The sequence below is a fragment of the Triturus cristatus genome, chromosome 6, assembly GCF_964204655.1.
Source record: "Triturus cristatus chromosome 6, aTriCri1.1, whole genome shotgun sequence".
NCBI lineage: Eukaryota > Metazoa > Chordata > Amphibia > Caudata > Salamandridae > Triturus > Triturus cristatus.
This window is the reverse complement of record NC_140589.1, coordinates 260,318,849-260,332,777: the sequence shown is the minus strand read 5'-3', so window position 1 is coordinate 260,332,777 and position 13,929 is coordinate 260,318,849. Positions and strand designations below refer to the sequence as shown.

The window sequence follows — 13,929 nt, the reverse complement described above, 5'->3', positions numbered from 1 at the left end:
ACTAGAGCGGTGGTCCCTACTCGGACAGTGTGCATACCTCTGCCAACTAGAGACTCCATATCTAACATTGGTGATCAGCGGTGAAGATAGGACGTGTGTTTGTGCAATACCATATAGTAACTCATTGTCACTACAACTCCATACTAAGACAAGTTGGAACCCTTTTCAGTTCTCCCTAAATTGGCTTTTTGAATTTTTGCTAAACCATGTCTCTCTCTGGAGAAGCAACACCTGCACCTGCAGTGATTAAAGCTGGCCAAGTTAGAATCCTACGCTGTGGCCCAGCTTAAGGATTTTCAAAAGGGGGTTTCAAGTATCTATGAAAGGCTTTACCCGGAAGGTGGATCTGCAGAAGGCTTTGAGAGCCTGGGTAGAAGCCCCTAATGCAGGGGCTGAGGTCCCAGAGGAGGTTGAGCAGGAAATTGAGGAGGAGGAAGCGGTGATCCTGGAGTCTGATGTGGACCTGGGACTGCCAGTGGAGGGGACCAACAACATGCTGGAAGCAGTGGTGGTTCCCAGAGCAGGAAGCATCATTTCATGAATGAACCTGTCTCCAGAGGATCTGGAAGGTAGGAGGGAGGAGAGAAAGTTCAAGCTGGAGTTTGTTAAGCTATAGCAGGAGCAGAAATATGCTTTGGCTGACATAAAGCAGGCCCTGGAGGAGAGGAGGCTATCCATGGAGGAGAAGGCAATGACCATGAGCTGAGCCTCAGCTGGACATAAGAGCCCAACAAGGGTAGCCCTAGTGTCATGAGGACTGGGAGGGGCAGCCACCACAGGCGTCCTCACAGTTCAGTTTTCTGGGGGTACTACTCCCAAACAGAGGGTACATAACTCCAGATGGAGGGGCAGAATGAGGAAGTACTCACCCCTGACTCCTGTTCAGCCTAAGGGTATAGACCATGGGTTGAAGGGCCAATTTCAGTATACCACCCCTGAACAGGTGGGAGGCGGAGTGGAAAAATGATGCAAGGCACGAGGGGCTATTGCCCCCCACTCTGAGAAACCACAGAGGACAGAGGCCCCGGGATGGCCTTGGGCCTGGCTCTTGACAGTGACAGCTGTCAGTGGCCTCTGTTGGTTGCTGCCCTTGTGGACAGAGTTTTCCTTGGGTTGGGGACAGAGGTCAGACCCAAGGGGTGAAATGGGTCACATCACTTTGCTGGCCATGGTGTACTGGCTACCTACTGGGATGCATCTGTGAGCAAGTTAAAGTAAGGCACTGCACATATGGGGTCCACAGAGAGGAGGATTCCCCATGGGTTCGCTCTGTGGCCTCAGAGAGTATAGACAGAAGGGTCCAACTGGGTTTAGAGAGGCATAGAATTAGCAAGGACCACTGCTGTAGTGGGCCTTTGTCCATGTTCTATCACCCTAAGCTGGGAAGTCCATCAAGGTATTGATTAGTCTACCCTGGTTTTAGGCTGGAGGGAGGGGGTTGTGTTGGAAAATGGCCCTCTCTGAAGGCTCACCCCAAAACATTTTGCCACCCTCCTCCTATTTTTCTGACCTTCTTCTTGTTGGTTTTAGGACTCTGAGAACTTTACCACTGTTAACCAGTGCTAAAGTACATGTGCCCTCTCCCCTAAACATTGTATAACTGGTTTACACCTGTTTGGCATAATTAATTTACCTGTAAGTCCCTTGTAAAGTGGTATACCATATACCCAGGGCCTGTAAATTAAATGTTACTAGTGGGCCTGCAGCACTGATTGTGCCACTCACACAAGTAGCCCTTTAAACATATCTCGGGTCTGCCACTGCAGAGCCTGTGTGCTTTAAACTCCCCTTTTATTACAAATTAGTCACCCCTAAGGTAGGTCCCAGGTAGCCCTAAGGGCAGGGTGCTGAATACGTAATAGGTTCCCTACTTGGACAGGGTGCATAGGAGACCCAACTACTAACACTTTCTATGCACTATCAGAGGTATTTAATTCCTTATATCAAACTGTGCTACCAACTTTACCTGCTTTACTTAACCTCTTCTATGCCCATGACGAGATAGTCTCGTCATGGAGCGCGGTTGCGCTGTGCCCATGACGAGACTATCTCGTCATGGACCCCGCCCGCTAATGAAAGGCCCGGCACAGGAGGGGGAAAGGGCGGGGCACTCAAGGGGCTAATACCCTAGTATGTCTGTAGTTGTTATGTGGCCATTCAAAACCAAAGTGTCCTGCAAGGATGGAATCTCACATCAGCTAAATGCTACCACTCTGACGTTTTATTATTTTGGTCACCGCTATGGGTTGCGGCAAAATATATTCACAGAAAAGAATGATACACTGACACCAGAGATGACAATCCCTAAACAAATCGGTGGGACATCAACTTCCATACATGTAGCCAAAGTTTGGAACTCTCTTCTAGCAGAGAAAGTAATCACTGAAAATCGCCTGAAACACAAAAAGGCAGAGAACCTTGCTGTTACAAAGTTGGTGTAAAATAGATGCAGTCCAACACTGCTCAAGTCCTGATCCACAGAGTGTGAAGCAAACCCTTGGTCAGAAGATCTCATTAGGTCACTACTGTAGTAGATGCTTGGATAGAGAAGGGAAACGGGTAGCTTGCTCTGGATTTCCCTATGGACTCAGGTGGTCGAATGACCACAGGGAATACTTCCAAAACAACTGAAGCTCATACCACCGAGGTGTTGGGTGGTAAACTGACCTTACTGTAATTGTCTGGGAAAGAGGAGCTCAGGGTGATATTTAAACCATTTTATGGTTGTAAAACATTACCTTTCCCTGGGGCTAGCAGTTTCTACTGACAGTCACGCCAGGTAAGTGGAAGGTATACAGGACTGTGCTGCTAAGTATTTTCTTGCCCCTGCTGCTGGAATGTCTAGAGTGAAACTGATTAGACATACTGCTGTTATGTCTGCAACACTGGACAGGCACCATTCGGAGCAGTGGCCCAGATCATCTACTCAATTCTCATGGAACAATAGCCTTCTCAGACAGTGCATTCTTCTAGGCACCTCTTAGGGGCTCGATCCGAAGACCACAAATTCCCCACAACACTATATGCAATCCACTCTTATTGACCCAGCAGCATCTCTGCAAAAGCATTCTACTCTGCAAAAGCATTCTGTGACCTACTGTGCCAGTAAGGTCGCTCTACTTTTTCCTCCGTCACCACGGAGGGCTCATGGGGTAAATTACAACTAAATACCTGACCCCACAAAGTTAGATCATTCCACCTGGGTGTTCAGTTCCCTTTCAGGCATCTCTTGACTCAATCTGGACCCAGCTAGTTCATCCCTCATTGAGAACACTGTCTTTAGTAATGAGGTACACTATGCTCAAACATCTAACATCAGAGTGCGGAATCATTCTCACACCCTCCTACTTGGCACTGTTATTTTCTGTCCTTTTCTCTGTCGCAGAACATTTATCCCTAGCTAAATCCAAGGAGTCTCCAGGAGGACAGCATGGAAAAAACTCCAGTTGGCCCCTAAGTACAAAGAATCCTGCAAACACCTGCTAAATATCTTTAACGAAGCCTAAACTCACCTAAAGGAAGAAAATCTGTGCCCACTAGGAAATGAAACTATTAAGATTCTGTGGCCTGTTTTGTTGTTGTGAAATGCTCTTCAATGTAGTTACTAGTTGAACTCTCCTTATCTAAATTAATTTCGACCCTAATCCCCATGTAACTGTGTTAACCTGCAGTAAGTTTCAAGCAGCAGGGTCGGCAGCACCACGAGTTGCTACACACCAAACTGCCCTATTCATCTGCTCACTGAAATAGCCACTACAAAAACATAAAACTAAGGTATACCTCATCCATTGGGCCAAATGGCTCTTTCTGTAACATCTGCATGCCCATAGGCAAATCCCATGTAGGGGTGGGGCTGGAGGTTGAATTACGGGTCTCTTTAGGAAAGGACTTCTCAGTAATCCTGTGACCAGTGGCATCAAGTACTCCAAATGAGGCCCATTTAGATCTTTAAACCACTAACCCCAACTGTTGGACCTGGCCCTTTTTGCAGGGCTATCCCCAATTTTCCTTCCTCCTTATTTTTCTGTCTTCATTTTTGTTGGTTTTAGGGCTCTGGGCACTTCACCACTGCTGATAAGTGCTAAAGTGAAAGTGCTCTGTGTCTAAATTGTATTGGTGATTGGTTTATCTATGTTTGGCATATCTCTTTTACATGTATGCCCCTAGTAAAGTGACCAGGGCCTGTGAATCAAATACCACTAGTGGGCCTGCAGCACTGATTGTGCCACCCACATGAGTAGCCCTGTAAACATATCTAAGACCTGCCACAGAAGTATGTGTGTGTAGTTTTAAACTACCATGTCGACCTGGCAAGTGTGCCCACTTGCCAGGTACCTTCCTGAATGGTACATGTAAGGCACCCCTAAGGTAGGCTCAGCTCAAGGCAGCCCCATGAGCAGTGTGCAGTATATTTGAAAGGTAGGAGATGTGCTGATGTATTTTACATGTCCTAATAGTAGAATCCTACTTATTTCGTATTTCACTATTACAAGGACTATCTCTCCCATGGGGTAACATGGGGATTGGCTTGAAATATCTTTTAAGTGTAATTTCCCATTGGGAGCAGGCAGATAGAGATTTGGAGTCTGGGATCTCTGAACTCACAATTTAAAAACACATAATTTGGTGAAGTGGGTTTTTAAATTGCACGGTTGAAAATACCACTTTTAGATCCTAGCCTAAAAACTGTTGGCTGACAGCAAATTTCTTGAGGGGGACATTAAAATGGATTCTTGTCATGAGGTATCCTGCGCCTCTATGATAAAGAGCCTTGTGGGCCAGAACTAATGTTTCGAACAAATTCTCTTCCTAATTGGGAGGGCGAGTAAGTATGGGGACACATGTTCTTGAAAGTAGGTTAAGAAGAATGCGAGCTGCAGTGTTCTGGAGCACCTGAAGTTTGTTCAGCAGGTATTCAGGAAGTCCAAGATATAGGACATTTCCATAGTCCAGTCTCAAGGTTATAAGTGCCTGGACGACAGATTTTCTTGCAGAGAATGAAATAAAATGCAGAAACTTTTTTAGAGAGGGCACAGCAGCCCAAAACATGGGCCTACCACAGAATTAATGCGGGGTTGGAAGGATAGACAATTATCGAGTTTCACACCTAAATTCTTAACTGTTCCCCTCTGAGGGCCGGGGAGGGGGTCTTCAGGCCTGCCATTTTTCTGGGGGATTATTACCTAAGAATAGTATTTCGGTTTTGTCTGTGTTGCATTTTAATTGGTGAATGGTCATCCAGTGGAATACAGCTAAAAGGCAGGATTTAGTGGATTTGCGAGTGATCTCTTCACTCCTCCCACAAGAGAACAGCAGCTGAGTGTCATCAACATCTGATCACTTTCACCCCCAGGTCTTCTGCTTTTTGAGCTAGTGGGGTGAGATACACAGTAAATAGTGTTGAGCTCAGGGCCAAGCCCTGGGCAGCTCCCTCGGCCAGCTCACGGGACCCTGAGGAGAAGGAGTGATCCATATCTCCTGTCTACCCTGCAAGAAGGAAGCAAGCCAGTCCAAGGCTTGTCCAACTATATGGATGGACTGGAGACGCATTAGAAGTCTGGATTGGGGGATCGTGTCAAAGGCGACGGACAGATCTAACATGATCAGCATTACCTTCTCACCAGCATCCAGGGTGCCTCTGATATATTCCGCCGCCTCCATTAATGCGGTCTCTGGACTGAAGTTGGGTCTAAAGCCGGACTGGCTAGGGTGCAGCAGGTTATTGATATCCAGATACAGGGTAAGCTGCTGATGTACATGCTTGCCCCGCACTTTAGGTAGGCACGTAGTAGAGATAAAGGACTATAGTTGGACTGCTCTCTAGGGTCCGCCGAGGGTTTCTTTAGCAGGGGCAAGATTTTAGCCTGTTTCCAGAAAATGGATACTATTGCTGTTGACAGCGAAGCATTAAGCACCCTATTGGCCAAAGGGTTGATGGCGAGTGCCCCTAATGCTAACAGGTTGGGCAGGCAAGGATCTGATGGAGATGCATATTTGAGGTTGTGTACGGCTGCAAATGAGCCCTCCAATGGGATCGGCTGAAAGCTTGAAAGTGTAGTTTTTGTTGTAGTGGCTCTGCTAGATTGCATTATGTCCATCAAACCCTCTTCTAGCTGAGTGTCTGAGGACGGGCTAATTTGGATGATTAAGGTCTTATTTTGAAAGTATGAAGCCAGCTGATCACACCAATGCACTGAAAGATTTTGGAAACTGGCACAGGCCACCGGGGACATAAAGTTTTTTTACAACTTTGAAGATTTCCCTTGATTTGTTTCCTGCGCCCTCTATACTTTCTTCCAAATGTATCTTTTTGCATAGTATTTTTTGAAAGCTCCCTTATATATGCTGTTGTCAATAGTATCGTAGTCTTTCTGCCATTGTCTCTCCAAGGTTTTATGCCGACTTTTTTCTTCCCTGCGACTGTCTGTGAACCAGGGGCCGGACGGCTTATTTCGACTGGGTCTACGATGGTCCACCTACGCAAGTTCAAAGGTAGTGTTGCAGATCCATTTGTCAAGGAGGCTGGCGTCATCTTCCACTGACCCAGAGCAAGAGGGGGCACTATCTCCCAAGGAGCGAATAAATTCCATTGGCTGGACTCTGTGAAACACTCTGGAAGCTCATGGGGCTCTGACTGTTGGGGTTGCGCATACACTAAAGCAGGGCAGGAAAACGTAATCATGTAGTGATCCGTCCAAACTTGTGGAATAGGGTATTCTATTTGCAGAGTGACCGTAAAAATGTGGTCTAGAACATGGCCAGCTTAACGTGTCGGGCTGAACACGTGTTGGGTAAGCTCCAAGGATGCCATGGTTTAAGTAGTGCAACCAATCAACACACCCCCAGCTGGAGACGTGCTAAGAACCCTTTCCGAAGACACGCTCCTCGATTAAGCTATGGCAGCTGAAACTGTTTCTTCTATCATCTTTTGTAGGCCACCCATAGTTGGACCCTGTGACATCAAAGCTTCAACGTCTTAAACAGAGGCATCAGCCTCTATATTCTTTCTTTTGCTCGGCTTCTTTGCCATCATTGCAGCTCAATTTGTAGCAAAGAAAGGCTTAGTTGATGCTCTATATTCCAGCAGTCAGACCAGGACCACTGAAATCAGCTGTTTCTAGTTAGCAGTTCAAATATGTGCACCTTCCGACACCGCTGATATAGTGAAGTCAGACAGCGGTTGCACTGGACACCAACACAGCGATGTGGAACTGCAAACAGCATCAAGCTGCAGTCTACTCCAACGTTACATTTTTTAAATGTTCACTTGCTGTACTGCTTAGCAAGTGTCAGGGCCAAGCTTGGCATTATAAAGGAAAAAACAGAGGTGTCAATACTTGATGGGGCTGCTACAGCGTCATCGCTTACACCCGTGCTCCCGTGCTCTCCTACAGGAATGGAGTTGCTACAGCAGACTTTCTGCCCCACTATAAATATTGATGACACACAACACAGCCCTGGTAAGTTTCCCAGGTCCATGCTTGATGTGCTGCTCCAATCCAGGTTTTTTCTTTGAATTCTGGGACTTGTACTGTTGGTAATCCATCAATTTTAAAACAAGACTACAAGTCCAAGAATTCAAATGAAAAAAACCTGGACTGCAAACAGCTCACCTTTAGTGTGGCTCACCATCAGTGAAAAATTAAAAACAGGAAGTGGGGATTGATGCTTACAGGAAGTGACATAGAGCAGAAGCCATCTTGGAATGGGAACAATTAGCTTTGGCTTGGGAAAAGTTTCTTCAGTAGAGAATGAACGTCCAGCCTGTAAGGACTGGCACAAGGATGAGGAGGTATTGGCTTAAATAAATCGTGGCAGACACTGAGGTGGGTTCAGCATTCAGACAGGAAATCAATTGTTAAATGGTAACGACCTCTGCTACTGGACACAGTCTCTGGTGGGCACATTGCTTGTACTGTAGAAGAAGGCATAGTTTAATCAGTTGGTGGGAGAGTCCCTCGGGCTGCATGAGGGAGCAAAGCACAGGTTCTGCACACACAGTCTGCAATGCACGCACAGAGTTCGCGTTGATGTGGTTCTGAGATTTTGGTGGCTTGACTGCAGAGTTGCCAGATTGTGCATGTGTACTGAACACCAGGTTTGTTGTAGTACTGAGCTTTGGTTTAACAAATCAGTGTCTTCTGGGAATTGTAGTCTTCGTGTACTACTATGTAAACAAATAGGCTGATATCCATGCCTGATAATGATCTGTAGTAGGAAATCCCAGGAGTACGAGAGATGGTGTTTGGCACACATGAAAGGCTGGTAACCTTATTTGTGGCACAGAGTCCATTTACAAGCAAAAATATTGACTTACTGGACAGGAAAGTAACCCTGGCACTAGGCAAAGAGAATGGACTGCTAGGGGCAGAGACAAGAGCCTGCCTGCTGCTGTGTATGTAGAACCACCGGTGGCTAGGGAGACCAGCCTGCTTTGAGCAAGTAAACACACTCCGTTCAGCGTCGTCAGTGTGACAGAGTTCCCAGAGAAAATATCAACAAAAACACGGTGTGAAACACAGTCTCTGCTGCTGAGTGCTGCTGGGGCAGACTGACCTGGTGGTGACAATCACGGCTGGCATGGCAGCAGGAATCCTCCGGGGCGAACCGTGCCCTCTGCAGCTCGCCTCCTGCTCTGTATCTAACGGGGAAGGCTCGGACTCCTCACCGTGCTGGGTGCAGCGCCGACGCCGTCACGAGCCCCGCCGAGTAGGAGGCACCGGCTGTGAATCAGAAGAGCAGCCGTCACTCCCCTCCATCAACTCTGCTCTGTCCTCTCACAACATGGCGGGCACTGATTTCGCCGAGCACAAGACTCAATTCACTCCCGGTTTTGCTTCCTTCTTCAAACATTAACCTTTAGCCTATAAAAATAGTTTTTTGAAAATGTGGAAAAAAAATGAACCCCGTAGTCGGCAGGATTCGAACCTGCGCGGGGAGACCCCAATGGATTTCTAGTCCATCGCCTTAACCACTCGGCCACGACTACTTCCTGGAATATAGATGCGTGTTACTTGGACTTGTATCGTACAACTCGAGTGTTTTTAGTGTGCAGTTCATAAATGTGATTTGAGCGTGAAGAATAATATAAAAATATATACAATGTTTTGCTGTTCCAGTTTTCTTTTCATATTTGTGTGACATTTTCCAGACCTGCAGTGTTTAACTTATTTACTGTGTTTTCATTTTCAAGCAAATGCAATTTACTTTTGCAGGCTGCCCGGGGTCCACGAAGGAGACCCACTAAGAGGGCGGCCGCCTTAGTGCCACAAGATGGCACAGGAGGCAGCCTCCCAATGTTTGGGACCCTCAGGGGTCCGATGTGCCACGTCACTTCCAGGTAGAGGGGGCGGGGGGTGAGGTACATATACCTCTCCTTGCCCACTGGGCGCCCTCTTTGCCCACTACCCTGATGCCGTGGTGGCGGGGGCTGGATTACTTGTGGGTATAGAGCTGTTGTAGGCTTGCAAGAATGAAAGCTAAAAAGACAGTTTCATTATTGGGTTTCTTACTTTAATGATTTCACACCTGGTCACAGTGAAATCTTGAGACGCCAGTTTTCCAAGTGCTGCGTCAACTGCAAGCTGGGATGTGGGGGCGGCATATCATACGTTTTAATGACGCCCATTTGCGCTGCGATACATGGCAGCACATGTCTGGTTTGTTTCCCATGCTTCCGCCCCCACTAGATGGTGATGCCTCCAAGCCAGCTTGTATCACACAACAGGTGCCTATTCTTGTTACCATTGCACTATTCACAGGATTTTCCGGTAGGTGTCCAATTAGGTAGTACACTGCAATTCTTAACAAACCCATCCTACCGCCACCCAGGGTGACACTGTGCAGTTTGCTTAATGCATTCTCCATGCCGCTCTACTTTGACTTTCTCGTTTCAGTGATCTTGTGCCTACATATGTATCCCTATGATCCAGGACGGGAAAACGGGGGCACACTCAGCTGTAGCCTTTTGTTTTGGTTAATAGACCTAAGGCACAGGTTTTCACTTTAGTTACCGCTGATCATGGGATTAATGCGGTTTAAGTAGGGAGTTACATTTGTGCTTCCTCCGTTTGAAATCCATACACGTTATAAAACAGTGCTTAGTTAGTTTTCGCTCGTTACTTGGCGCAAAAAAAAATGATGAAGTTAGGTTTGCACTTTTTAGAATCTTTGCAATGTATATGTAAAGTGTGGTATGATTTAAGTGAGTGTACGTTAATAACTGCGTTAGTGAGTCATTATGGATCTTGCGCAGCTACATAAGTGACCTATGAGCCAGAATTGAAGCATTTTAAGTAATTTACTGTGAAGCCATAATAGCAGCTTGTTTACCTCATGCACTGTTGACCATTGGCTAAGTCAACAGTCCTGGCTTGCGATAGGTGTAATTTTATGGGTAGATTATTTAGCTGGATGTAAAGACTGAAGAAGCAGGACTATGCAAAGCATAGATTTCAGCTTAATTGCTTTGGCCAGTCAAATGGGGTGGATCTGCTCATTCAACATACTCGTTTTAATCAATTATTTGTTTCAGTAGAAGGGGCGATCAACAGGGTAGGTGAGGGGTCTAGAGAGGACACAATGGACTAGCATGGCCCAGGTATGGCAGGACAAGCAGTCAGGCAGGGGGACAGGTTGAGGCTGGATTTCCGGAGGTGAGAGCTCAGATCTTGAGCTGAACACCAGAACAGCAGTGCAAGGGCTGTTCAGTCCTATGTTGAAATGTGGCTAGAGTTACATATATGCAAGTTGCAAATTGACTCAAGGATAATTTACTCTGAAAGGGCTTGGGAGTGTAAAACGTTAGTAAGTTGGCTAATAGTGTTTGGTGACTCAGCCTCACCATGCCAGAATGGAAGAATTTACAAGATGCTATGCTTGATAGCCACAATTGTGGCTTATTTATCTTGTGCAACAAACAGGCATGGTCAAAGCTGATAGTACCGGCTTGTTGTAGGTGCAGTGTTGTTGGAGTACAGTTTTGGCTGCAAAGATAGAGGTCACTAAATACCAGACGGCAACACACCTAGCGAAGCTCAATTTTGCAGCTTACATGTTTCAGCCACACCCATAATTCATTGACCACGCCGACTGTTGACTAATATTAGGCCAGAGGTGAACAGGACAGACCAATGCCATTTTGTGGGATGGCTGTCCACTGGCTCTTGCTTCAACGACTTAATATTATGATGCCTCTCCTTTCAAACTGATGGGAGTATTGGCCACCTCTGACATGCCTTACCTCTGACGTGCTCTTGACTATTATCCTTTTACTTGAAACCAGGTCGGGTCCCGCCGGTCTAAGCTAGGTGGGCAAGTCGCACAACAGCTGAGGGTTATCATCGACAGTTTGGAGGGCTTGGGGAGTGATGAATGCTTCGTCTGCGTGCACTTGCAGACTATTTCTGCATGGAGGCTTTGCGCGATACCCTGCATTGGTTTTACTGACTAGGGTGATGCAGTGGAAAGTGTTGCAAGCGTGCACCGAGAGATGGGTCACTCAGTACCATCCATAATCTTAACCTGGTTAGTAGTCAGGCCAAGGAGTGGCTGCATGACCCCCGGGTGCTGGGGATGGTTTGTTGGTTGGCATGCTTTTTCAAGTGGTTGCAAGCTCGCACAAGTTATTTCCGCAGAGTTTGGGGCAGGTTAGCATACCTTATTTTGTCTCTGCGGGTCTGATGTGCCTTTCGGGTCATTATGACAGAGTAGAGCCATTATCGCTTGTATCTGGGCGTAAAGGTATCCAGGCAAGAATCCAGGGGATATTAGAGCAAGTGTTCCCTTTTCGGAGGCTAGTATATGCAGGCGTGAGTAACATTAGTAGCTGCCAGTGCAACCGGGCATCATTCTCCTTCAAGAGAGTAGGCATTGCTTTAAGTGTGAAGTAGGCCCCATACAGCACTCCAAGTGAACAATCACCTAGGCTAACCTTGACAGTGCAAACAATTATGTCTCGCTAGGAATTGAATGCTGCAAGTGTGGGCAGTCCTTGCTTTAGAACGATGGAAGCATTAGGACTATTGCACACCCGGTAAGGGACTGCTTTTACACATGGTCACGGGTGCAGCTCCAAGCAGGTTCACCTAGCCTTTCTGCCCCCTGAGGTCGATATTATGACTAGGATTAAGTCAAGTATCAACAGACATCTGTTATTCAGAGCCATCAGACCTTCCAGGGTGACGTCGCACTCAATTACACGTCATGTTTGGCTCATACATACAGGTTTCTTAGGCAAAAGCCACAGTTTCATGCTTCAATGGGATAGTCAGATCTGAAGGGACAGTTTAAGCAGCAGGTGTACCATAATTGGTTATAACAACAAGTCTGGTACTGCAAAGGCAGATATTAGTCCCCCCATCCACCTTTCACAAATGCTATATTCGGTCACCTGGCCGCTCACAGGGGAGCAAGAAGCAGCCTGGGAAAAGTGGGGGCGGGACATGGGAACGTATCCCACAGACTGTTACCCCTTTTACAAAGGGTGGGCACAGGGGAATCACATAGGAGCATTCATTTTCTAAAGCCACCCCATCAGTTAGGGTGCCGCTCCCCCACCTGGTGTTCTCTTGTATTTTCTATGCATCACAGGGGGCCAGCTTACCTGATTATGCAGCAGGGACGGGAAACTAACACTAGGGAGCCAAGGGTTTTGGATCGGGCACATCAGTAATATTGGTCTCTTTTACTGTCAGGCCAGAGGCATAACATTTGTAATGTATTTTAGCCGCGGCTGCAGCCAGCTGATTCAAGTGCACGTCTTAGGAACCGGAACATCTTTAGAGGACTAGGGCTGATCTCGGTCTGGGTGTTACTTGTGGCCATTACCCTCTTCCAGCTGCTGCGTAAGGTCGTGCCATATGCCTGGGAGCGTCAGGCAAGGGCAGTAGCAAGCAGGTATTTAGTTATGAGGTAACTTGCAGGGGGTATGGGGGTGTAGGATTGGTTGCCCTTATAGGGGGGCAGGGCCTCAAGGTGGGGTGCACTGCGGGGAGGACTCCTGTTGACAAGGTTTAGGGCAGCTACCCCTTTTCCTCTCCGGCACCCCAGCAATACTTCTAGGCTGGGTGCTTGGTAATCCCACCAGGGTGGGTTCATCGGTACGGCTACACAGCATCCAGTCAGAGTCCAGAGTTGGACTGGGATGGGATTCTGTTCATCTGTTCGTCCATTCTCACCGCCCACTGACTAAGCCCTAGTATACATTATGACAGGCCAGAAGCCAGGGTACTAGTGGCTTCAGTTACTATCTTCCCCTGCCCAAATAGTGAGCCCAGCCTGGCCGGTTTAGGAAGGAGACATCTAGTATGATGGGGCTGTTCTTTGTTAGGGAATGTATTGCAACGGCACTCCCGTCTGTAAGCCACCCAAGAGAGTGACCGGAGGATAGGCTCAGTGAGTTATGTACAGGGTGAATTTGAGTTTACCGAAGGCAACCCGGTGAGGCATCACAGGTTTGGCGGGGTGCAGTGTTAGTGGGTGAAATTATGGGCAACCTTTAGTAGTGGGATAGAAGGGAGGGCAGTGCTTCTGTGAAGGTGCTTAGCAACCCAGCATGTCTTGTGCCAGGATCAAAGGTCTGGCTGAATGGCTTTCCTGTGCCTCCAGAAGGGCACGGGAATGCAGGCATGGGTATTTCCACCAGTGAGTTATCTGGTGGTGGTCCCTGGCATGCGCTGGAACAGCTTGCTGTGAAAGCAGCCGCAAAGGCTAGGGGGTGGTTCTCCCCTCCGAACATGTTGGGCACTCACCTGGGAAACAATTATTTGAATTTCCTGGGTAGGAGGGCACAGCGGTAATGCATGATTTCCTCCAGGTGTAAGGAGTGGTATGGGTTGTTTACAATGAGTCAAGAAAGGGGTTTGGCAACTTTTCATTGCTTTTCTGCCAGGATCTTAGATCTGGCTGACTGGCCATACAGGCATCTTG

The 13,929-nt window shown here is 47.3% G+C and overlaps 1 protein-coding gene and 1 non-coding gene across 2 annotated transcripts in view; both read right to left on the bottom strand.

Moving 5' to 3' along the window:
* HS1BP3 (HCLS1 binding protein 3) overlaps positions 1–8,845 on the bottom strand; it is a 375,233-nt gene extending 366,388 nt beyond the window's left edge. The window contains exon 1 of the mRNA XM_085610620.1: positions 8,557–8,845. Coding sequence (XP_085466746.1) covers positions 8,557–8,582 — 26 coding nt within the window. The 5' untranslated portion in view covers positions 8,583–8,845. The remainder of the gene's footprint in view (positions 1–8,556) is intronic.
* A 62-nt stretch (positions 8,846–8,907) lies between these two features.
* Positions 8,908–8,989, bottom strand: TRNAS-AGA (transfer RNA serine (anticodon AGA)). The gene has a single exon. It is a non-coding gene; the product is annotated as a tRNA-Ser (tRNA).
* Between the last annotated feature and the right edge of the window lie 4,940 nt (positions 8,990–13,929).